Source organism: Chelonoidis abingdonii, chromosome 1, assembly GCF_003597395.2.
Source record: "Chelonoidis abingdonii isolate Lonesome George chromosome 1, CheloAbing_2.0, whole genome shotgun sequence".
Taxonomy (NCBI): Eukaryota; Metazoa; Chordata; order Testudines; family Testudinidae; genus Chelonoidis; species Chelonoidis abingdonii.
The window spans coordinates 44389111-44413448 of record NC_133769.1 but is presented as its reverse complement, the minus strand read 5'-3'; the positions used below and the strand labels follow the sequence as shown (position 1 = coordinate 44413448).

The 24338-nt window shown below is 42.6% G+C and overlaps 1 protein-coding gene across 1 annotated transcript; it reads left to right on the top strand.

The window, feature by feature from the left end:
* The first annotated feature begins 612 nt into the window (after positions 1–612).
* HYAL4 (hyaluronidase 4) lies at positions 613–7051 on the top strand. The gene is made up of 3 exons (XM_032768833.1): positions 613–1566; positions 5560–5649; positions 6638–7051. Exons 1-3 carry the CDS (start codon positions 613–615, stop codon positions 7049–7051), a joined length of 1458 nt encoding a protein of 485 aa, XP_032624724.1.
* Positions 7052–24338: the final 17287 nt, after the last annotated feature.

Here is a 24338-nt window from a genome sequence, read left to right as displayed (position 1 = left end):
TATTCATGACAAGATTACTGTGTCAGGCACAGAAGAAATTAAATTAACATTAAAGCGCACGGGCCAAACTCTGTTCTCGACTGTACTCCTGCAGCCCCATTAAAGTTAAATCAACCCAAGCTGAAGTGAAGAGGGTTGCATAGAGTAGCTGAGAGCAGAATTTGGTCCTAAATCCACTTGTCTGGGGATTGCCCTTCTCCAAAGGAAAAAAATCTTTGAAAGGGAGATGAATGTGGGTAATTTGGATTGTAAATATTTAAGGGCAGGACAGGGAGACAACTGTTGGTTCCAGTGAAGTAATGGCAAAACTATTAATTTCAATTAGATCAGGATTTGGCTCAGTGGGGCAGATTTACAGTTGCTCTAAATTGCCATAGTAACATTGACTTCCACAATGCTACACTGATTTACATCAGCTGAGAATCTGACCCATTGTTTTTAGTTTCTCTGTAAAGTATCATATACACTTTGGCTCTCTAGTACTACAGTTGCAAATGCCTTAGAAATACCTCAACACATTTCTAATACTGTGTAAAGAACAAATAATGCCCCATCTCTTATGTTTTGCAGACAATATTGAACTAGGAGATCTCTACAGTAGCCTCTAACATCATGAGAATACTGTTTGAAGGTGGGATACTATTACATATTATCCAATTGGTTCAGCTCACAGTGTGGCTACAGATTACATTTATTTGGAGTTCCACATTTGCAATGAAACCAGCCCAACCACTAGTTTTCCAGAGAAAACCTTTTATAGCTGCCTGGAATGCACCCACAGATCAATGCTCACTGAAATATAACATAACTCTGAACCTGAAAATGTTCCATGTGATTGGAAGCCCACTGGCCAGAGCAAGAGGGCAGAATGTGACTATATTTTATGTGAATAGACTGGGATACTACCCATGGTACACATCGCAGGAAATCCCTGTAAATGGTGGCCTACCTCAAAACTTCAGCTTGCAAACTCATCTGGAAAAAGCTGGCCAAGACATTCAATATTACATTCCTGCTGAGGACTTCAAAGGATTAGCTGTCATAGACTGGGAATACTGGAGGCCTCAGTGGGCACGCAACTGGAACACAAAAAATATTTACAGGCAAAAGTCACGGAAGCTCATTTCTGAAATGCAAGGCAATATTTCAGCAAATGACATCGAAAATTTGGCCAAACTCTCCTTTGAAGAAAGTGCAAAGGCTTTCATGAAGGAGACAATTGAGCTAGGGATTAAAAGCAGACCTCTGGGGCTCTGGGGATACTATTTATACCCTGATTGCCACAATTATAATTTTCATGACCAGGACTACACTGGTTCCTGCCCAGAGAGTGAAGTTTTGAGGAATAATGAACTTTCCTGGCTCTGGGATAGCAGTGCAGCTCTGTATCCTTCCATTGGCATCAAGAAAACCCTTGGAAACAGTGAAAACATATTACGTTTCTCACAATTTAGAGTGACTGAGTCCATAAGGATCTCCTCCATGACATCTCATGATTATGCTCTGCCTGTGTTTGTCTATACTAGACTAAGTTACCGAGATGATCCTTTATTATTTCTTTCTAAGGTAAGCCAATGTTAGGAGTTATGGAGGCTGCTTTAACAGATCTAACCATCATTATTGCAGAGATGCTTTGTATGTTTGTAAAGGTTTGTACACCTCTAGCCCAATATAACATGACCCAATATAACATGAATTAGGATATAATGTGGTAAAGCAGTGCTCCAAGGGCGGGGCTGCGCACTCTGGTGGATCAAAGCAAGTTCGATATAACGCAGTTTCACCTATAATGCAACAAGATTTTATGCCTCCCGAGGACAGCGTTATATCTGGGTAGAGGGGTATATGGGTCTACTCTGCTGATTAATGTTTAAATGACTACATGTTTTAAAACAACCAAAGTTCAGCAGTAAACATTCAATCTGGAAGACACTTTAAAACAAAATCTGCAGTGCAGTGGACAGAACTTTGTCCAATAAAATATATTACCTCAGTCATCTTGTATCTCTAACATTTTTGTAATATATATATTTTTCTCCAGTTCAGCGCTGTGCTATATTCCTGTCTGGATATGCCAAAGCTAGAGAATTTTTACAGATTTTACTTAGCTGGAATGCAAATGGTTAATAAATTAACACAAAATGTTTTTCTTCTGCAAAGCACTATACATCTATTAACTAATTCTCACAGCTGTTAGGTAGGTATTATTCACCTTTTACAGGAGAGAAACTGAGGAGGAGATATTAATCAACTTGCCCAGTACCACATAGGTAGTCTATATGGGAGCTGGGTTTCAAACTTGGGAGTTGTTGCCCCAGGCCCCAACCATGTGAAGACTTAGTCAAGTGCCTAACTTTAAGCATGTGAGCAGTCCCATTGAAGCCAGTAGGACTACATCCTTAAAGTGAAACATGTGTATGTGTTTGCAGGATCAGGGCCTTAGATGAAACCATTCTTCTCTTTTGGATACAGAGATCCTCTCAGAAAAAGATAATCTTCTTCTTTTTAATAGCAAACATAATCTTCTTGTAACAGCTGTGGCTGAACTCCACATTATCGACAGCCACCAGGTTGCTGTATTAGACCCAAACCTTGGCTTCCATGGGTTTTTACGCTTAGTGAGTCTGAGCAGTATCCAGACACTGCCTGTATGTCACACTGTCCCAGTGCATGTCTCTCACCATGCTGGCACTTCCTGCTGGCTGTCTTGGGGATTAGCTCAATGCTGACATCATCATCAGTAGTCTGCACACCATCATCCAACCTCTGCCATCAGCCTGCAGCCCCTCTCGCAGCCTCAGGAATTGCAGCATCCTCTTCTGTGTCACTGTCTGTGATTCCCCCCGTCCGGGGGAGTTTAACTTCTAGTCCAGCCACTTCCCCAGTGTCTAGGGTAGGGGAGCTAGACCCTCCCACTACTCTGGGTCCTGACACTGTAGATGGCAGCCAGGTGTTGCCTCCCTTCCAACTCCTCAGTATATTTCCCTTCCCCGTGGCCCCAGCAACTTCTTTGCCTTTACCTTTACCTAAGGGCCTCAGCATGTCAGTCAGGAGCTTCCTCTCGTTCCCCTGTTCCTGCCCAGCGCTTCTCTGTCCAGGGTGCTAGCTTCCTTCTACCTATAAGGCATCCACTCCTCCCTACTTGAACTCTCAGGAGTAATTGACCCCACTCTGGCCTGTAGCTCTTTTTATATGGGCCTGCTGAGCCTTGATTGGCTGCTCCTCACAGCCCCTCCTCTATTGGCTGTTTCTTGCACAAACTCCTTAGGGTTCTATCAACCCTCTACAGGCTAGCGTGAAGCCAACACCCCGTCACACAAGCCTTTCAGAAAGACAAGGTGGGTGAGATAATATCTTTCATTTGACCATCTTCTGTTGGTGAGAGAGACAAGCTCTTCTTCAGGTCTGGGAAATGTACTCCGCGTGTCACAGCTAAATAGTTTAGCAAATCTATTTGATCTTGTTTTTAGCTGAGACACTCTGAGTACCTCTTCCAGACCTGAAGAAGAGCTCTGTGTAGCTTGAAAGCTTGTCTCTCTTGCTGCCAGAAGTTGGCCCAATAAAAGATACGCCTCACCCGCCTTGTCTCTCTAATATGCTGGGGATAACATGGCTACAACTACACTTCATAAAGTCTTTCAGGCATATTCCTAAGGAACGCAGTCCAAGGCTTGTACACCTTCTTGGGATGTGGGACCAATATGGCCCTCCAGAGTCTCCCCAGTAGCTCACATGATGTCTCCAGAGCTTTACCCTCATGGGTACACTGGGTCCCTTTGGGGATGTTGACAGTTAAAGCAAGTAACACACAGACTTTGCAAAGGAACTTCTGAAACATACACCTTACTGATAGGTAAGCACAAGAGATATATAGGTCTGCAGAAAAATAATAAACACCTGCCTATAAGACTTTCTCTCAGTTTCCTTACCACTCCTTTGCAAAGTGCTTTGAGATCTATTGATGAAAAGTGCTATATGAGAACTAGGTATTATTATTAGTTAGAATCTTTCAGGGAACCCAGGATCTGCCTTCACCCCCACTCCTTCTGCCCAGTCTTGCCTTCTGGATTTGGTCTCCTCTTGTAGCGAGTCTCCCTCTAAACAGAAGCTCCTAATATCTTAACTCTTCATGTATTTCCCCTGCAGTTTTTCATTCTCCATCCAATCCTCAATGTACTGTGGCCTTCAACATCCCCAATGTTTGTCACAGCCTATAGGCGTCATTAGCAAGTTAGTAGCCTTCGGCTGGTAATCTCCATTGTTCTACTAAGGCCAGGCTATTCAATTGTTAATGGACCTTAATATCTGTTCCATTTAGGGACAGATCCCCAGGTGCAGCATTCCCTCCCTTCGACACCCGAGGGATGATGTAAGGATACAGTGGAAGACATTGATGAGGTTATAAACATAAAATCAGAATGGAATTTATAAATTCAGAGACAGATTCCCAAGTTGTCATACTTTCTTTTTCATTTAGGTTATACAATGCCAGTCTTCTCCCTCTTAGAATTTGCTGTCAATTCATGGTAACTGCTAATTTTATATGAAGGCCTGAACAATAAAAGCAAGGATAATGCATGATCTTGGACTTGGAATTACATCTTTCTAAATCTGACAAAGACTTTAACTGACTGGTATACAGAAGTGGCTGCTTCTCCCTAGTTTTCAGCCAAGATTTATTAGCTGAACTCTTTAAGGAGTTTTCATGTTAAAAAAAGAAAAATCTCAGGACTTTTAGTAAATGTACTACGCAATGTAGTAAATAAATACTACACTATTGCCAATGTAAATGAAAATAAAATTATTATTCCTGATTTGATTGTTCTCTTGAAAAATTCAGTAATTCCCAATCACCATGCCAGCAAATAATGTACATTTGCAAGGATCTATTTAATGATATTCATTAATTATCTTTGTATCTAGAAAATTAAGTCTTGTGGGCAAACAATATCTCAAAATGAATCTTCTTTAAATTTTGTTTAATATATATCTACATAGACAAGTGAGGAAAGAAGATACACTTTACATCACTCTACTGCCATCAGAAACCGAAAGTCTTTCTCTTGACATTCCACCCAAGAAATATTCCCTAGATAAGCCTGATCCTGCAGTCCTAATGGGTTGAAGCAAAACCTTGAATCCAAACATCCCAAGACTTTGGAATGTTCCAGATCTGAGATACAATTTTACATCACAAGACCACTCCTATTTCAATAGCAATTTAGATCTTTATAGAAATTATGGACCAGATCTACTGAAGTCCATAAAGCTACATCTATTTACACTCACTGAGGAGCTGTCCCTTTGTGAGCTAGCACTTTGACACATACTACAAAATGAGAGGTGAATGAAATAAAAAGTATGAACAGTGCTTTCAATAAAATATCAAGAAGATTCCATTTTTGTCGGGACTAGAAATCCATATAATCCTGTGAGTTTTGTATAACACTTACCTTGCTTTATATTTTGTTTAACACTAACACTTGCCTGGCTTTAATAACCACAAACTGTGAAAGCAACAAATTACTGACAGTGATGTCTTTATTGTTTTCAATGTAGCAAGATCTTATTAGCACTATTGGAGAGAGTGCTGCCTTGGGAGCTTCAGGAATTGTTATTTGGGGAGATATGAATTTAACGTCATCAGAAGTAAGTCAGTGCCATAATGCTAATTTAAATGTACTAGCACAGCATATATCTTCATACCATTATATGAACCACATTTTCCAAATACACCAGTTCCTTTGAGTTCTGAATTCCCGCATGTGATAGCTCATAAAGTCCCCTTAGCTACCTAATCAAGATTATGATGGAATGGTGGGTGGCTCGTTGGGGTGGTCCAGGGGCAGAGGGAGTGGAGCTCATAAGGGCAGACAGTTTCTGGGTGTGGGGGAGTAAGGCTCAGAAAGAGGGTCTGGATCCGCAGGAGTTGGGCGCATGCAGGAGAAGCTCCCTGTAAATGGGATGCAGGTGGGTGATGGGTGCAGAAGCATGGGGAAGGAGGGAGGGGAGTTTACAGAGCTTCCTATAGCCAGGGGAGAAATTTGGGGGTGAGTCTGACATGCCCCTGAATGCCATGCAGGGGAAGAGGACTAACAGCTCAGTCCGGCACAGGATAGGAGCCACCAGCCATGTCTTCCCCAGTCCCGCCCTCTGCCCCACAGTGATTTACCTCTCTGCTGGCTGCCGTGTGCACCTGAAACATACTGTTGGGGAGGGTCACATGACCTCTCTTGTGAGAACCCTTTGCTTCCCCATCAAAAAGTCATTTTTCTGTGGGGAAGCAAAGAAATCTGTGCATGTGCAGTGGCACAGAATTCCCCCAGGAGTAAAGTACATATGCTCAATTGTCAGTAATGAAATCAATTTCTGAAGCCAATTATTTGAACACAGAGCTGTGGCTCCAATCAAATTCAAAGATCTTAATGAGACACTATCAGGTTATTTTTTAAAACAATCTCTTAGTGTATATATCTAGTATTATTTTAGACAGTCAACATAATTTCAATTTTAATCATGTGATTCTAGCTCCAATTGTAAAGCTTTTTGTTTACATTTTACCTATTTCTCAGTTTGAACAAAGAATACAGACTAGTGAGTTTCTCTTCAGCTAAATTGTTCTCTCTGCTATTTACAGAGCAACTGTACAAAGGTGAAACAATTTGTTGCTACCGAATTAGGGATCTACATCATCAATGTGACCAAAGCAGCAGAGGTGTGTAGCAAGCATCTTTGTCAGAATAACGGGCGATGTATAAGAAGAAAATGGAAAGCCCTGGATTACCTTCATTTGAATCCTAAAACCTTCAAAATAGAAGCTTCAGAGGACCAAGAATTTACAGTGAGAGGAGAAACATCAAGTACTGACCTGGAAGTAATGTCACAGAAATTCATCTGTCACTGTTATCAAGGCTATGAAGGAGCTGATTGCCGGAAAGTTCAGACTTCAGATAAGCAACCTGGAAGTTCTGCAGATTTCCTCTTACCCAGAACATTAGTAATGAAAAGTCTGCTTTCTTTGCCTTTCTATTTTCTGAGTCTTAACTTGTGAATAATCATACTGAATAGGGTCTTTCTAGACTCCATAGGTTCAGAGGAACAACTTTGATAAGAGAGAGATTATGGCAATAGTCCATTGTTTTTTAAAAATCAAGTGAGATAGTGTAGCAATGAAAACACTATAGAGTGCTACCTAAATCAATCAACACAGAATTGGGAGCTTTTTTACTGTTGTACCTGGAAGACTGCATGTGGGTGTTTTCAACCTCACAACGTGTTCCAGTAACACACACATAATCAAACTTCATAACTTCACATATGATGATAGCACATACAATCCAATGAGATATTAATATCGAGCAAATTAGAATGATACCTTACAAGGCATATGTCATAAACAGATGGTAGGAGTTAATAGAACAGAAGTACTTTATATCTCTTTTGACTGTAAAGGGTTAACAAGTTCAGTAAGTCTGGCTGTCACCTGAACAGAGGACCAATCAGGGAACAGGATACTTTCAAATCTTGTGGGAGGGAAGTTTTGTGTGTGCTGTTAGAATTTGATTGTTGTTCTCTCTGGATTCTGAGAGTGACCAGACGTGCAACCAGGTTTCTCTCCAATCTCTTCGATACAGGCTCTTATAAGTTCAAAATAGTGAGTACTAGGTAGATCAGGTGAGTTAGGCTTATGTTTGTTTTCTTTATTTGCAAATGTGGCATTTGGCTGGAAGGAGTTCAAAATTGTTATTTTTGCTGAAAGGATTTTAATTTTATTGTGTATCACTTAGGCTGGGAGGGTATTCCAGTGTCTATAGCTGAAAAAACCCTGTACCTAATCCATCTTAAATTTACAAAGATAAAAACAGTAAAAATTTGTCTTTTAATTACAAAAGCTTTTCTGTTTAAGAACCTGATTGTATTTTTTTTTATTCTGGTAAGGGGACGGGTCTGGATTCACCAGGAATTGGTGCGGGCGGTGGCGGTGTGGTGGTAGCCGGGGTGTCGACAGGCGGGAAGGGGGAAAGCGAGGAGGAGGGGAGATAAAGGTTAATTTCTCTCTGTGTTAGGATTACTTTCTCTCTCAGGGAAAGTCTGGGAGGGGGAAAGAGAAGGAGGGAGGAAGGTGAATTGTCCTCTCTGTTTTTAGCTTCAAGGAGTTTGAATCACAGTGATCTTCCAGGGTCACCCAGGGAGGGGAAGCCTGGGAGAGGCAACGGTTGGGGAAAGGGTTTACTTTCCTTGTGGTAAGATCCAGATGGTCTGGGTTTTGAGGGTCCCCAGGCAAGGTTTTGGGGCAACCAGAGTGTACCAGGCACTGGGATTCCTGGTTGGTGGCAGCGCTACAGGTTCTAAGCTGGTAATTAAGCTTAGAGGAATTCATGCTCGTACCCCATCTTTTGGACGCTAAGGTTCAGGGTGGGGAATTATACCATGACAGCATACTTTGCACAAAATATATCATAATTATAGGACAGTGGTGAATATTGGGGTGCCAGGGTGTCACAGGTGGTTTCTGTGCACAGTAAAGTATGTATCTCATCCTCCCTCTAGTGGCTGGTTCACACCAAGAATATCAGCTTGCCTCTGTTACCAGTTCTTCCATTAGTTCAGGTGTTGGATGTCTGTGGGTCAGTGCATGCTCTACCCCTCCCAACTGAAAAATCTCATAATCACTTCTATGAGGAGTCCCAGCGGGTTCTGAGGAGGAGGTAATGCCATTGAGGTGGCACTTTCCCTTTCCTTGAGTGAGGAAAAAACCCTTCTATGCTTGGTCCCTTCTCTCTGTACAAATTGAAGGAATGCCATGGCCCATCATTATGTCTATTTCTGAGGTGCTGACCTCTGTAGTATCTGGGAGTACTGCAGAACTTTATAAGAACATCACTTTTCTCCAAGGAAAAAAAAGCTCTCCTTCCTTCTCGCACAGATTAAAGCCATTTACTTAGAGGAATGAAATCCAAATGGGCCAATTTCGTAGAACACGCAGTCATTAGTTACTGTTAGCACAGGACACTGAAGATGGAAAGTGCAATACAAAGAAGCAATATTATTACTAATAAGTCCTATTATAAGGGCTATGAAAATACAAAGCTGCATTCAGTGAGATTTATTTCGTTAAATAAGTAATAGGACGAATGAACCCAGTAAGGTAGTTCCTGTGCAATACTGGAGGACACAGGAACTTTAAATGAATATCTTTGCTTTTGAATTTTGTAATGGTTAAATTGTTCATCCCTTGCAATATAGCAATTATTATTGGAAAGATTGGAAAGAAAAGCACTAGAGGGCAACGGCGAGATGAAATACAAAGCTTTCTTAGCTTGGAATTGGAGCTGAAAACTGAATTTAAAGCTTTTGCTTCACTTACATCTCTCTGCAGGACTGCCTTCCGCACTGGCAAACCAATCTGAACAAGTAAAAGCACTGCATTGATAGGCTGTGGAGTTCTGTAGTTGGATTAAGATAGAGCATTTGGAGGCAGGACGTAGGAATATAAAGAGGGGAAAGAAAAGACATACCATATGATCCTAGCTTGTAGCTTGTTGTGAAATGGAAATGAAACATTGACAGCTGAGCTTTCAGAACTTTCATGACAATTCCAGGCCAGATCCTCAGCTGGTGCATATCAGCACACAGTATTAACAGCCCTTCTGATTTTATGATCAATTTTGTAACATTTAGGGGTTTTCTTAAAGCATCAGCTGATGGAGATATGTGCTCAAATGAGAATCCCAGCTTTCATTTATATATAAGCTTTCATTTATTTATAAAAAAGTAAGCATCTGGCCCGCATGCTTGTAGAGAAAAGCTTGAAAATGTGAACCCTAAGGACTCAAAACCCAGAAAGCAAATAAAAATCCAACAGTTATTTTAAAAACTCTCATGATGTTTAAACCAGTCCCATAATTCTTTTGAGGTCTGGCTCATGCGTTCTGAATGCTTGGGGTTGGCAACACTGTGAGTACTGCATGTTTTAAAGAGCAGTCATACAGGGGTCAAGACTTCTGTGGAATTTATTACCACTTGAAGTGGAGAATTCTGAACCTCCCACTGCTTTTAAGACTTCTCTCTCCAGCCTAGTATGTGGTAAAAATTTATTTTGATTGTGTACTTATTGGGAACAGCACTATTGTATATGCAGTGAACACTGTGCCCTACCTAGCTCCTGAATATTTTTTTGCATACAGTGAAACATGCACAAGAGAAGACCTCCTGTCTGGAGAGATATCCCTAAAGTATCACCAGAGGTACTTAATACAATTCTACTCTATCTTTAATAGGCCTGGTCTACACTATGCATTTATATCGAATTTAGCAGTGTTAAACCGAATTAACTCTGCACCCGTCCACACAACGAAGCCCTTAATATCGATATAAAGGGCTCTTATTACCGATATCTGTAATCCTCCTCGACGAGGGGAGTAGCATTGAAATCGGTATTGCCATGTTGGATTAGGGTTAGTGTGGCCGCAATTCGAAGGTATTGGCCTCCGGGCACTATCCCACAGTGCACCACTGTGACCGCTCTGGACAACAATCTGAACTCGGATGCACTGGCCAGGTAGACAGGAAAATCCCCGCAATCTTTTGAATTTAATTTCCTGTTTGCTCAGCGTGGAGAGCTGATCAGCACAGGTGACCACGCAGTGCTCATCAGTGCAGGTAAACATGCAGTCACAGAATGGAAAAAGAGCTTCAGCATGGACAGTATGGGAGCTACTGGACCTGATCGCTATATGGGGAGATGATTGCATACTAACAGAACTCCATTCCAAAAGATATGAAAAAACATTTGAAAAAATCTCCAAGGCCATGATGGAGAGAGACCATACGAGGGATTCAGTACAGTGCCGTGTGAAAGTTAAGGAGCTCAGACAAGCCTACCAGAAAACCAAAGAAGCAAATGGCAGGTCCGGGCAGGGCCACCAGACAGCCACTTCTACGTTGAGCTGCATGCAATTCTAGGGGAGTCCGCCACCACTACCCCACCCTGACTGTGGATTCCGAGGCAGGGGTAATCTTAGCCATGGCTGAGGATTCTGCGGACGGGGAAGATGAGGAGGAGGAAGAGGAGGACGAGCTTGCAGAGAGCACACAGCACTCCGATCTCCTCAACAGCCAGGAGCTTTTTCTGAGCTTGACTGAATTACCCTCCCAGCCTTCCCAAGCCACTATCCCAGACAATGAAGCCATGGAACGGACCTCTGGTGAGTGTACCTTTGTAAATATAAAAACATGGTTTAAAAGCAAGAGTTTTTTAATGATTAATTTGCCCTGAGGACTTGGGATGCATTCGCGGCCAGTACAGCTACTGGAAAAGTCTGTTAATACGTCTGGGGTTGGAGCAGAAATCCTCCAGGGACATCTCCATGAAGATCTCCTGGGGATACTCCAAAAGCCTTTGCAGGAGGTTTCTGGGCAGCACAGCCTTATTCCGTCCTCCATGGTAGGACACTTGACCACGCCATGCATATAGCAAGTAATCTGGTATTATTGCATGACAAAGCCTGGCAGCGTATGGTCCCGGTGTTTGCTGGCATTCAAGCAACATCCATTCTTTATCTCGCTGGGTTATCCTCAGGAGAGTGATATCGTTCATGGTAACCTGGTTGAAATACGGGAATTTAATTGGGACAGAGGCGGCCTTTCCTACTGGACTGTTTGCCTGTGGCTTAAAAAAATCCTTCCCTTCAGTTAGCTCAGTGGTGCGGGGGAGGGGCGATTGGCTCTGAGCTTTTTCGTGTTTGGCTAGCAGGGATCTTCCCTGATACCAGCCATGCGGTGGGGGGAGAAGGGGGTTGGCTAGCAGGGATCTTCCCTGATACTAGTCACGTGGTGGGGGGAGGGGTAATGCAATCATCCTAGAGAATTGGATGGCGGGGGTTGGTTTCTGCTGCGGCACGTTAACAGGAAAGACACAGCACTCAATGGGCTTTGCTTGGTATTTGGGAAGGGCACTGGGTATATGAAGGCTGCAGAAGCCGAAAGACAGTGGCTTACCATGGTCGCATGCAAGTCGAATTCTGTCGCCTGGACCTGCGTCTGTGATCTCTAACACCAAAGCTGCAGGCACTCAACATTAAGATGCAAAATGTGACTTTGTGCCGAAGTCACATGTGCAATGTAATGTGAATAGTGTTGTTTACCGTGAAAGAGTATAACCATTGTTCTGTAAAATGTATCTTTTTAAATACTTCTCTCCCTTTTTTCCCTCCCTCCTGCAGCTGCAAATTTTTCAGGCCTCTTTACTACGTCCCGAAGGCTATCTCAGATAAGGTGGCAGAAAAAAAAAGACGCGAGACGAAATGTTCTCGGAAATCATGGAAATGACTCGCAGTGAAAGAGCTCATCTGAATGAGTGGAAGGACGTGTTATCAAATTACAGGATAATGACAGCCTTTTGGTTGAGTTGTTCACTCACTGGCCGTGAACGTGAGGACAGGAGGGATGGCTCGAGATGAGAGGTGGCGGCAGGAAGATCAGCGGTGGCGAGATGCAATGCTGGGGCTGCTGTGTGATCAAACTGACATCCTCCGACGTCTGGCGGAGCTTCAAGAATGGCAGCAGGATCACAGAGTGCCACTGCAGCCCCTGTATAACCACCCTCCTCCCTCACCATGTTCCATAGCCTCCTCACACAGACGTGTAAGAACGCGTGGCGGGAGGTTCCGTGCACCCGCCCGCTCCACCCCAGTGAACCACTCAACCAAAAGGCTGTCATTATTTTGAAAAAATGTTAGTGACCTTTTCCTTCCCTCCTATCCTCCTCCCAAACCACACCCGGGCTATCTTGTCAGTTCTCTCCTTCTTTTTATAATGAATTAATAAAGAATACATGGTTTTTAAACGATAGTGACTTTATTTCCTTAAGCAAGCTGTAATCGAAAGGGGAGGGTGGGTTGCTTACAGGGAATGAGTCAATCAAGGGGGCGGGTTTTCATCAAGGAGAAACAAACAACAGTCACACCGTACCCTAGCCCGTGATGAAACTGGTTTTCAAAGCTTTTCTGATGAGCACCACTCCCTGGTGTGCTCTTCTAATTGTCCTGGTGTCTGGCTGTGCGTAATCAGCAGGCAGTTGATTTGCCTCAGCCTCCCACCCCGCCATAAAGTTCTCCTCCTTACTCTCACAGAGATTGTGGAGCACACAGCAAGCACAATTACAATGGGGATATTGGTTTGGCTGAGGTCTGAGCGAGTCAGTAATGTTAGCCAGCATCCCTTTAAACGGCCAAATGCACATTCTACCACCATTCTGCACTTGCTCAGCCTGTAGTTGAACAGCTCCTGACTACTGTCCAGACTGCCTGTGTATGGCTTCATGAGCCATGGCATCAAGGGGTAGGCTGGGTCCCCCAGGATAACTACAGAGTCAATTTTTAACTATTCCCCGAAGCTGTTATTCTGGTACTGAAGTTCATTCTGCTGCAGACATAATTAACGACTTAGTGGTTCCTGAACGAAAAGCGAAAGAATTTGAGCGCGGTGTAGAAAGAGAAGCTATGTCGTACTAGTGTCATTGACCTTCCCGGCATCTCACCTTTATGTGGTGAAATGTCCTTTGTGATCACGCAGTGCTTGCAGCAACCATGGAAAGTACCCCCTTGCGGTATGATAATTGGAGTGCTCCGCCTCCCAAAGATAGGGGAATGGGGTCCATCTAGTCCTACCCCTATTCGCTCAGTTAGGGAATCCCATTGCAGCCAAGCCATCCACTTATAACCTGCACATTTACCAGAGTCGCTACTCTATTTGTTGAGCGCAGGCTTAGTGATTGCTTTGGGCTACTTGCATCACGCGCCCCCACAGTAGATTTGCCCACTCCAAATTGATTCCCAACTGACCAGTAGCTGTCTGGCGTTGCAAGCTTCCAGAGGGCTATTGCCACTCACTTCTCAACTGTGAGGGCTGCTCTCATCTTGGTATTTTGGTGTTTCAAGGCAGGGGAAAGCAAGTCACAAAGTTCCAAGAAAGTGCCCTTACACATGTGACTTACTGGGAATCGTCCCACACCTGCAACACTATGCGGTCCCACCAGTCTGTGCTTGTTTCCCGGGCCCGAAATTGGCGTTCAATGGCTAGACCTGCGCCATTACCAGCATGATCTTCAAAGCGCAGGGGCCTGCAGTTTGAGAGAATTCTGTGTCCATGTCCTCATCACTCTTGTTGTCGTGCTGCTGTAGCCGCCTCCTCCTCGCCTGGTTTTGCAGGTCCTGTTTCAGCATGGACTGCACGAGAATGCACGAGGTGTTTACAGCGTCCATGATTGCTGTCTTGAGCTGAGCAGGCTCCATGCTTGCCGTGGTATGGCGTCTGCACAGTTCACCCAGGAAAAAAAGGCACGAAACGGTTGTCTGCCTCTGCTTTCACGGAGAAAGGGGTGAGGCTGTACCCAGAACTACCCACGACAATGTTTTTTGCCCCATTACGCACTGGGATCTCAACCCAGAATTCCAATGGGCGGGGGAGACTGCAGGAACTATAGGATAGCTACCCACAGTGCAACGCTCTGGAAATCGACGTTAGCCTCTGTACATGGATGCACATTGCTGAATTAATGTGCTTAGTGTGGCCGCGTGCACTCAACTTTATACAATCTGTTTTAAAAAACCAGTTTCTGTAAAATCGGAATAGTCCCGTAGTGTAGACATACCCATAGAAAGCAGCCTCCATTAAACCAGTGGTTCTCAAACTTGAGCCGCCGCTTGTTCACAGAACGCCACTGGTGGGCCGGGCTGGTTTGTCTACCTGCCACGTCCACAAGTTCGGCCGATCGTGGCTCCCGCTGGCCGCGGTTCACTGCTCCAGGCCAACGGGGGCTGCAGGAAGGGTGGCCAGCATGTCCCTTGGTCTGCGCCGCTTTCTGCAGCCCCCATTGGCCTAGAGTGGCGAATCATGGCCAGTGGGAGCCGTGATCGGTTGAATCTGCAGACGTGGCAAGTAAACAAACCAGCCCGGCCTGCCAGTGGCTTTCCCTGACAAGCGGTGGCCCAAGTTTGAGAACCACTGCATAAAACAACCAGGGTTTGCCTGTCCTTTGAGTCATCACACAACATTTTTATTGCATCACAATATATCTGTATTTTTTATTAAGATCATTCTATTTCAATTCATTTTTCATATAGCTGGTCAGATAACTCATAAACAAATACAGTCAATGGATTTATGCTTCTTTCTGTGATTCGATTCCCAAGTAATATGATGCCTCTCTCTTTCCTGACTGGATGAATGTAACTCTTAAAATCAAGTTCCCAGTGCGAATGCTAAGGGGAAAAGCATTTAAGATTCACTTTTTAAAAATAATTCTCCAATTTTCACTTACCATTTCCTGTTTCCTCAATGATTGCTGTCAATAAATTTGCTCACTAGAATATTCATGGGAAGCCAACACAAAAGGGGCATGAACAGTCAAAAGTCTCTTGAAAAAAATATAGGTGGAAAGTTTCAATGATGCAAAACTACTAGAAAGAGAGATCGAAGCAGCTGGGATTTTCTATGATGGCAGATAAAACAGCAGGATTGGCTAGTATAATTATGTAATGGGATACCATGCTATACAAGGATACTGTGATGGCTGGGTCTGTGTGTGCAGCACATACGGTGGCTCGTTCCAGAGGGGAAGGACCCCAGGCTCAGGAAGTAACCCTGACAGAAAGGTCAGAAGGAGTGCTCCCAGCCAGGGTGAGGCAAAGTCAGCAGCACCAACAGCAAGAGGGGATTTGCCTTCATACCTTCTTCCAGTAATAAACGTGTGTTCTTTTGTTCCTGAGTTCAGGGGCAGCTCCAGGCACCAGCACGCCAAGCGCTTGCCTGGGGCGGCAAGCCATGAGGGGAGCTCTGCTGGTCGCCGCAAGGGCGGCAGGCATGTTGCCTTCGACGGCTTGCTTGCGGAGGGTCTGCTGGTCCTGTGGCTTCAGCGGCCCTCCCACAGGCTGCCGCCGAATCCGTGGGACTGGGGACCTCCCACAGGCAAGCCGCTGAAGGAAGCCTGCCTGCCGTGCTTGGGATGGCAAAATACCTAGAGCCGCCCCTGCTGAGTTCATGCCTATGTCATCATTGCCGGGGCTCTGCCTGCTGTGCTACCCTGAGGGAGGAGGCGGTGAGGCCACACAATACAATTAGCTGGGATAGTCATCTTACACGTATTATAGGAAGGGCATCCTGTTTTCCATCAAACTGGCTGACACCCATTAATTTCCCCGTTCAACTCACCAGCGCTGATTTTTAAATCTGAAAACCACCAGGCAAGATTTACACAGCTGCTCATCACCAGTTTTGCCATGCTCCCCTCATGTCCTAGACTGCTGACAGGACTTTTGAACAACTAGAACAGAAACTGTCCCAAACAATTAATCTCAGCTTTTACAGGAGACCTCACATGCTGGAACAGAGCTTTAGCAGTTTTGGCTAATGATGTTTGGATGCCCTTGCAGTGAAGATATAATCAGTAACACTTATAGTTGCTTTAGTATGGAGGCGGAGTGCATTAATTCAAGAAAAGTCCAATAAATGAAGATACTCCACTTCTCCCCTAAAGCAGGCACCGCAAAGGGCCAGTCTCCATGCCTGTCCCCACAATCCTCAATTCCATGCGTACGCTTAATCTTGTGTAACTCTCTTTTCTTTTTCATATTTCCTGGTGTTCAGCCAATAACCTTATTGCTGTAATTATAGCTGCTATTTCTACTTGCTCTGAGTTAATATGAAACCATACCCAGACAAGGTGGCAGTATGGGATGAGTGAATGCAAACAAGCAATTGTTACTTCAACACACTGGAGGGAGTGCAGGAAGCTGTAAAACATACTCAGTAGCTGTTCTAAAGCTGGTATGGAAGGCTTCATTAATGGCAGACATTCCTGCATGTACACACATGCCTCCCTACATTAGACTGGCAGCTCCTGAGCAATCAGTACTAAGTTTTATTAAGAGTACAAAACTGGAAGCCATGCTGAGCACTGGTCAGATCTAGCCCAGCCCTTCTGGGGGAAGATACAGCTAAAGACTGAATTTGTGGGTTGGGATCTCAATGCAGTTTCCTGTAGCTAAGAAGAGAAACTCAGAGATCACCACACCTCCCTTCACAGACCCAGTAACCAACCCATACAACAGAAATCTGTTATTTCCAGCTAGGCACTCAGATATCACACAATATGGTCTGAGGAGAAAATCCTCTCGGACTTACAATATAACTCAGTGGTTTGAGCATTGGCCTACTAAACTCAGGGTTGTGAGTTCAATCCTTGTGGGGACCATTTAAGAGCTGGGGTAAAAATCTGTCTGGGAATTGGTCCTGCTTTGAGCAGAGGGTTGGACTAGATGACCTCCTGAGGTCTCTTCCAACCTTGATATTCTGTGATATGATACATCTTAATCCATTTAAAGCTGCCATCATCAAACAAAATCACTCCACTAGAGAAGTAGATCACATTATGGAACGGGCCATACCCTGCTTCAATAGGAAATAAAACCCCTGATGATTGCATACCCCACCCTGGAACCAATATAGAGCATCAATAAACAATTACAACCCATACTCTGTGGAGACCACATCCTGAAAGAAATCTTTCCTGAACTCTTTATTCTGGTCTTCAAAGAACCCCACAACTTCTCCAAGCACATCAACAGAAGCAAGCACGACCATAGACCATAGACCCACCAACTCAAAGTGGCACCAGACATGACCAGAACACCACATGCAAAACCTGTAGACTTCTTCTCCATGGCTGTGATGATCAACATCCCCCACAACACAACTTTCTAGATCCATGGCTTCTCCACATACCTCTCAGAACACATGGTGTGCCTCATCTAGTGCACTAAATGCCCCAACAACAACAACTACGTGCATGAAACCAAACAATCACTAGGCTCTCAAATGAACTCACACAGAAAAATAACTGAAGACAAAGATATCATATCACCTGTGGGTGAACAATTTTCACAAAGCGATCACGCTATATCTCATCTCTCAGTCCTCATCCTCAGAGGAAACCAGCACAACACCTTCAAAAGACAAGTCGAAGCTTAAATTCATAATTTTGCTAGACACTAAAAATCATGGACTGAATAGACACACTGGATTTATGGCTTATTACAACAATCTATAAGCCACTAAATTTCCCTATCCTCTGCCTTTGTCCCTCCTTTCCTCCCTGATGACTGGAGAGGCGTTTATTGGCCACTTCACCTTGAATGGTCCCTTGAAATATGTTAGCTACTTATGCTAAACAATCTGTTCCATCTTGTATTTAGCTGTGATATTTTGAGTACATTTCTCAGACCTGAAGAAGAGCTCTGTGTAAGCTCAAAAACTTGTCTCTTTCACCAACAGAAGTTGGTCCACCTTGTCTAGTTACAGTAATTGTCAGTTTCTCCTTTCTGAAGTTGTGTGGATGATGAAGCAATTGGTTATGTAGCACATGTATTTTGTGAAGTATAAATATCTATACTTTAGGGCTAGTTTTATATTCTTCATTTTAAAGGAAAACAACAAATCTCTAGTTAGTTATGTTAGTCTAGCTAAGATGCTTTGAAATTGCTGTGTTGTAATGGTTTATCTTTGGAGTGCCAGTTAAAAAAAAGAAATCTGATGCTGCTAATTGTGTGTGTGCGTAACTCTCTTAGGGTAAAGACTCTTACTGGATTCCTAAGAAGAGAAAGAAAGTCAATCCTTTTATAACTTCCACTTTTAGTATTTAGAGTGTTCCTCTTGAAAACTCAGTTGTAGTCTCTTGCAAGGATACGAATTCATGATCAGTGCAAATACTTTAAGTCAGATAGAGGAGTTATCTGGTAAGTAAGTTGACTTACTCCCCTCTATGTAGGTTACACTTGCACAGCTCTTTATCTGGGAACTCTCCCTCGTAACTTTGCATCATTCTTCATTCCCTTTGTTTTTCAGACTAGGGACCCAGTCTTGCTGAGCACTGGGGTCCCCTGACAATGTACCCTCAACTTCCACTTAAGTCAAAGAGTGTTTAGCACCTTGCATGAGTTAAAAGGCCCTAGGCTGGCACCACTCTGTTGATTTTGTTTGCTTGAGCAGTATGTAGTATGTGACCAGAGGAGACACACTTGAGCAGTATGTGACCACAGGAGACACACTTATGTGGAGTACCATGAGCACATAGTAAATGCCTGGAAAAAGTTGGATTTCTGCCTCCCAGTATAGCTGTAATACCTGTTAGGAACACACAATATTATTGTTTATCTTTAACTGAGCAACATAGCAGCAGCAGATTACATCATAACATCTTGTAACAGTCCAATCATTGCACTGCATCGTGGACATGATATTTCATCCTCTTATTGTCAGAAGGATACTCGAGGATTAGAGGACAAGTTTGGAGGGAGGAAAGCTGGATTCTATTTCTTAAACAAGTAATTTCATAGTCTCTCTCTCATGTTCTTTGTTTGTAAAAATGGGAGAAGTTAAACTCATTCATGTATGTCAAGGATTTGTGATCATCAACTGGAAAATACCAGAGAAGTGGAAAGTAATGTTGAGACATGGATCAGAAACCTAGAACTAAGACTCATTTATGTATGGGAAGTAAATGAAATGCTATTAGTGAGATGAGTGCTGTGAGAGCTTGTCTACATGCAGAGCTGCACAGGTTGAATTCAAAAAGTGATTCATATGATTTTAAACTAATAAAGCTAAACCAGCACAAACTCCTTTGTTGACACTTATTTTGATTTAAACCATGCTTAAATCTGTTCCTAATTGACTTAACCTAAACCAAATCAAGCCACTCTTCAACCAAAATAAGAGTGTCCACACACAGGTTTGCATTAAGCCAGTGCAACTGCATGTTTAGATAAGGATAAGCTATCTCCTGATGAGCTGGAACACTATACATAGGTGCTTAGCTTTGCTAGAACCTATTGATATCTGGGTTATTCACACAGCCACAAGACTGATAAAAGTTATAACTTCCTGGCTCTTCTGCCAGTCTCATTGCTTTCCATGCCCTTCTGCTACAAGACATTACGCACAGAATATTATACAAGGTGCCTGATGAAATGCTGTGAATCCTTAGTAACGATGTGATAAAATAGAAGAGTTACTATTTCTGAAATATCACAGTGATATGGTAACAACATGATTAACTTTGTACTTACAACATGTATTCATCTGATGAGCTCAGAGCCTGTGACTAAAGTGGGCAGGTCTATGAACCTCATTTTAAAAATGGAGAAACCATGACACAGAGAATAAGGGCTATATTTTCAAAAGCACGCACACAGGGATCTTTGAAATTTATGACCTAAGTAGCTTGCCCAAAACCTCACAGTGGCAGGAATAAAACCCAAGCCCTTAACTCCTAATAACCTGCTCTTATTGTTTTTTGGAAGAAAGAGGGGTTTGGGGGCTTTTTGGACCATAAAATAATAATGCTTAAAGGAGACCTTACAGAGAAGACAGTGTTGTCTAGTGGCTAGAGAACTGGCTTAGGAATCAGGAAACGTAGGTTCTATTACTGGCTATCTCCCTCATCTGCTGTGTGACTTCAGGCTAGCCTCTGTTTCTCCATCTTTAAAAAGATGCTTTTCTTCCTTTGTAAAGTCCTTTGAGATCTGTGGATGAAAATACAAGCACAGTATATCGATAATATAATTTATCATTCTTCAGGTAACTGTATTTTACACACACATTAAACAAGGACAAGGATATTTTAATCTTAAAACGTGGAAAGAGAAGGTTTATGAAAGTAGAAAAACAGAAATGCAAGGAAAATTAAACAGTGATTTGGGGTAACACCATATACTTAAGAGTTAAGCAAAAGACAATTCCACCCTAGATACTGGTGTCAAAACATTCATACTCTCTCTGGTCTTACAGTCTACATGATCATCAACGCCATTCACCAGATTATAGCCTTGTGATATGTTTTTTCCTCCTATTCTATTTATATATAGACAATTATGTTATGCACAGTCCTTAGTTCATAAACATCGTTAGAAGTAGTCTTTAAAATATTTTAATTGGTTAAAAAACAACAACTACACACTCAGAAATAGCAAATAATTTTAAAACATATTTTAATTCCTTTATAGAGAGTACTGAAACTCTGAAAGGATCACCCATTAAATGCTATTCTGGAACAGATCAACTAGCCATTCACAGTCATATTGCTGTACCTGCCACATTTATTTACATATGCCCAAACTGCTGTCACAATCATTAAAGTGTTGGTAACTGGTTTTAACAGTGTTATTATTGATAATGAGATGACACGTATGAGCTTTATTGTCAAAGTATTCTGTATATCAATTCCCATCACTCTGGCATTGCACGTAGTAAAATACTGATTTAACAAACATAATGGGGGATGGAGTATTAAAAGCAATTAAGAAACCCTGCCCCTTACACTCAAGGTGATGTCTTTCTACTGAAATTAGTGGAGAAATTAAATGATAGCAAGATTTGAAAAATCATGTTCTCTTCACGGAGCAATGAAAACAGGAGACAAAGGGATAAGGAAAGAATCTGATGCAAATCTCAGATGCTGACAAGTAGATAAACTAGATCAGAGAATAGCCAATGCAAACAATAGTGCCTGTATTGCCGTCTCATCTCATCCAAGCTATGTATGTGATGACAGTAATGGAGAAAAAGGTGCTATTGGTGTGTGTGTGTGTATACTAAGCTAGAACCATTGCTTTTCGTGTAGTTGAATATGAATATATAAAGCAAAAGAACCATTACCTCTTATTACAATAAATGTTTCTTGCATGCAGAAACACTGTATCTTATTAGAAGAAAACATTTTGTGTGCAGATTCATCACCATACCAGGGGCATTGACCTATGTTCACCGGTGTCCATTTTTACCATCAGCGTGACTAGGACACCACAGAAAATAACTATCACATCACAAAAATAAATCCATGAAGTCTGAGATTTTACGAAAGAGAGAGGAGCATCTTTTATCTAAAGCAGAAACATCTTCTCTGTGAGAATATTCTACCTCCTCCAACATAAGAAAGGCTTGCCCCCTACTTTTCCCCTAATAGAAACTAAGAGTGCTTACCAGATGGAAGGGCGAAGATGAACCTCATAGCACATGGACGCAAAATGGTCACTTCAGGGATATAGCTCCTTACCCCTGCCAGATAAAAAGAAGAAGTTACCAGAAGAGCATATGGGAAAGGTTCCTATAACAAGGTGAACCCAAATGAACATTTTCAGCAATGCCAAAGAAGATAGATCTGAGGGAAAGATCAGCGTTCCACCTCCAATCCAAGAAGGATTTTCTAAACCACTGAGTGTTGACTTAACTCTCAGAGTTAAGCCAATGCTGAGTGATTCTGACAAGCCTACATCTAATCTTCTGACAGTTGGTATGCTGAGGTGTTGAGAGAGATCCTCATGTGCTTTAAAATAGTTACGTCTTTTTGTTTTCTGATACATTTACATAATGAAAACCAGATGCTTTTGTGGCCATCATTTGCTTCTGGTTAGAGTTGTGTGGAAAATGGAAGTTCTATTACTGGCTAGTGGAGAATTTAAAGATCTCTTTCAGATTCAGAATAAAACCTGAAAATTTTGAAGTTCTTTGCAATAGAAATTTTTAAAAAAAATCATTTCCGATTGATCAGTTTCATTTCAATACAGTCATTTTGATTTTAACTTTAATTTTAATCTAATATAAGCACAGGAAAATTCAAAATGAACAGTTGTTTTGAAAACAAAAGTTAAAACACTTCATTCCAAAAATGTGAGAAGTCTCATTTCAGCAATGTTTGAACTCCCTCCTGGCACTTGTTCTCTGAAATGAATTTTCAGTGAAATCAACAGCATTTCATGAAGCATCTCAGATTTTAATGGAACTACATTTTCCACTGGAAAACTGTTCTATCAATGTTTTTTCTGATCAGCTCTACCTCCTGTGTTTGAAGTAGATGACCAGCTCAACCCCAACATACTTCTCATAAACTCCAATCCTGCAAGGTGCTGAGTGCCATCACTTGTTAATTTCAATTGGTACTGAGGGGGCCCAACACCTCACAGGAGGTGCTGTAAACCTTGAAGACCCAGGCTACTAGTAAGCATGCAGTGATGAAAAGGAGAATATTTTTCTAATAACTGTGGGGCAAATTCTACCAGCCATACATTTAATACTTTACTCCATGAGTAGTCTTGTGTGAAATCAACACTACTGGTAATTCAGAGAATAAGGTATTTATTAATGGTGGCAGCATCTGGGCTGTAAGATAGGGTCAAAATTATAACAATAGTACCTAGCTCCTAGCTAGTGCTTTAAATCATTACATCTCAAAGCCCCAATCCACAAAGATACTTGGGCACCTAACTCCCAGATTAAAGTGCCTAAATCCTGTTATTAGTCTCTACTGTGATCCACTAAGCCCCTGCTTAGCTGCTGCCTAGCCCTGTAAGCACGTAACTCACTTTGTGCCTACATTTTTGCAGTAAAAGTACCCTAGATACCTATGTTTCTGCTTCTAGGTGTCCAGGCACCTCTCCTGCCTAAGGCCCAGAGCATTCCGTGAACTGTGGGAGGATAGGCAGGCAAACACCTATCTTGCCAAGCAGGTCAAATCTGGGAGTCATGCTCAGAGGTTGCTTAACTGCATTCAAAACAGCTGGGAGTGGCATAGAAGGGAAGGAGGATTATTCTTTAGCCCAGTGCCTAGAGCACTCATCTGAGATGTGGAAGAGCACCAGTTTAAGTCCATCCCCCCTTTGCTTGGTAAGAAGCAAGATTCTGAATGGGAATCTGCCACCTCTCACATGAGTGCTCCAATCACTGGACTGTAGAGTGAGTGTCACTCTCTTTGGGCCAATTAACAATTAATTATTCAATTAAATGGTTAAAGTGGAATAACATCAATAAAAGAGATGGAGACCCACATCAGAATATTCCCCAGTCCAGTGTTTAGAGTACTCACCTGAGAGGTAACAGATCCTTGTTTTCAGACACATTGTCCTCGCTTCTCTACCACTCCAGGTGTTACGTGTGGAGTTAAACTGCTTCTGAGCCCACCTACTGTATGAGGCCCCACAAGCAAGACCAGACATTTACCTGCCTAACTTTCCCCTGTCTGTGAATTACAAGTGGAGATAAGCACCAAACTCTGAGAGGAGCGGGCCTTAGAATACACCTTTCTTGTTAGAATCTCCTATTGGCTGGTTTAGGCATCTTCCCACCAAGCTTGCTGGCTTTGTAGATTGCTTTCTAAACTGCCTGTCTCTTCTTATTAATTGTACAGGGAGCCTAGGCACCTAACTCACTCTCTGTGGATTGCTGTATTGAGCCAGTGATTTTCTATGTACCTAAAAGTTAGCTGTTGCAATGCTCAACATTACAAA

Bases quoted from the DNA above. Each gene is read 5' to 3' on its own strand.
- HYAL4 (XM_032768833.1), top strand. From the start codon at position 613: ATGAGAATACTGTTTGAAGGTGGGATACTATTACATATTATCCAATTG. The intron at 1,567-5,559 runs GTAAGCCAATGT...TTTTCAATGTAG, and splicing joins CTTTATTATTTCTTTCTAAG to CAAGATCTTATTAGCACTAT. The intron at 5,650-6,637 runs GTAAGTCAGTGC...TGCTATTTACAG, and splicing joins TGAATTTAACGTCATCAGAA to AGCAACTGTACAAAGGTGAA.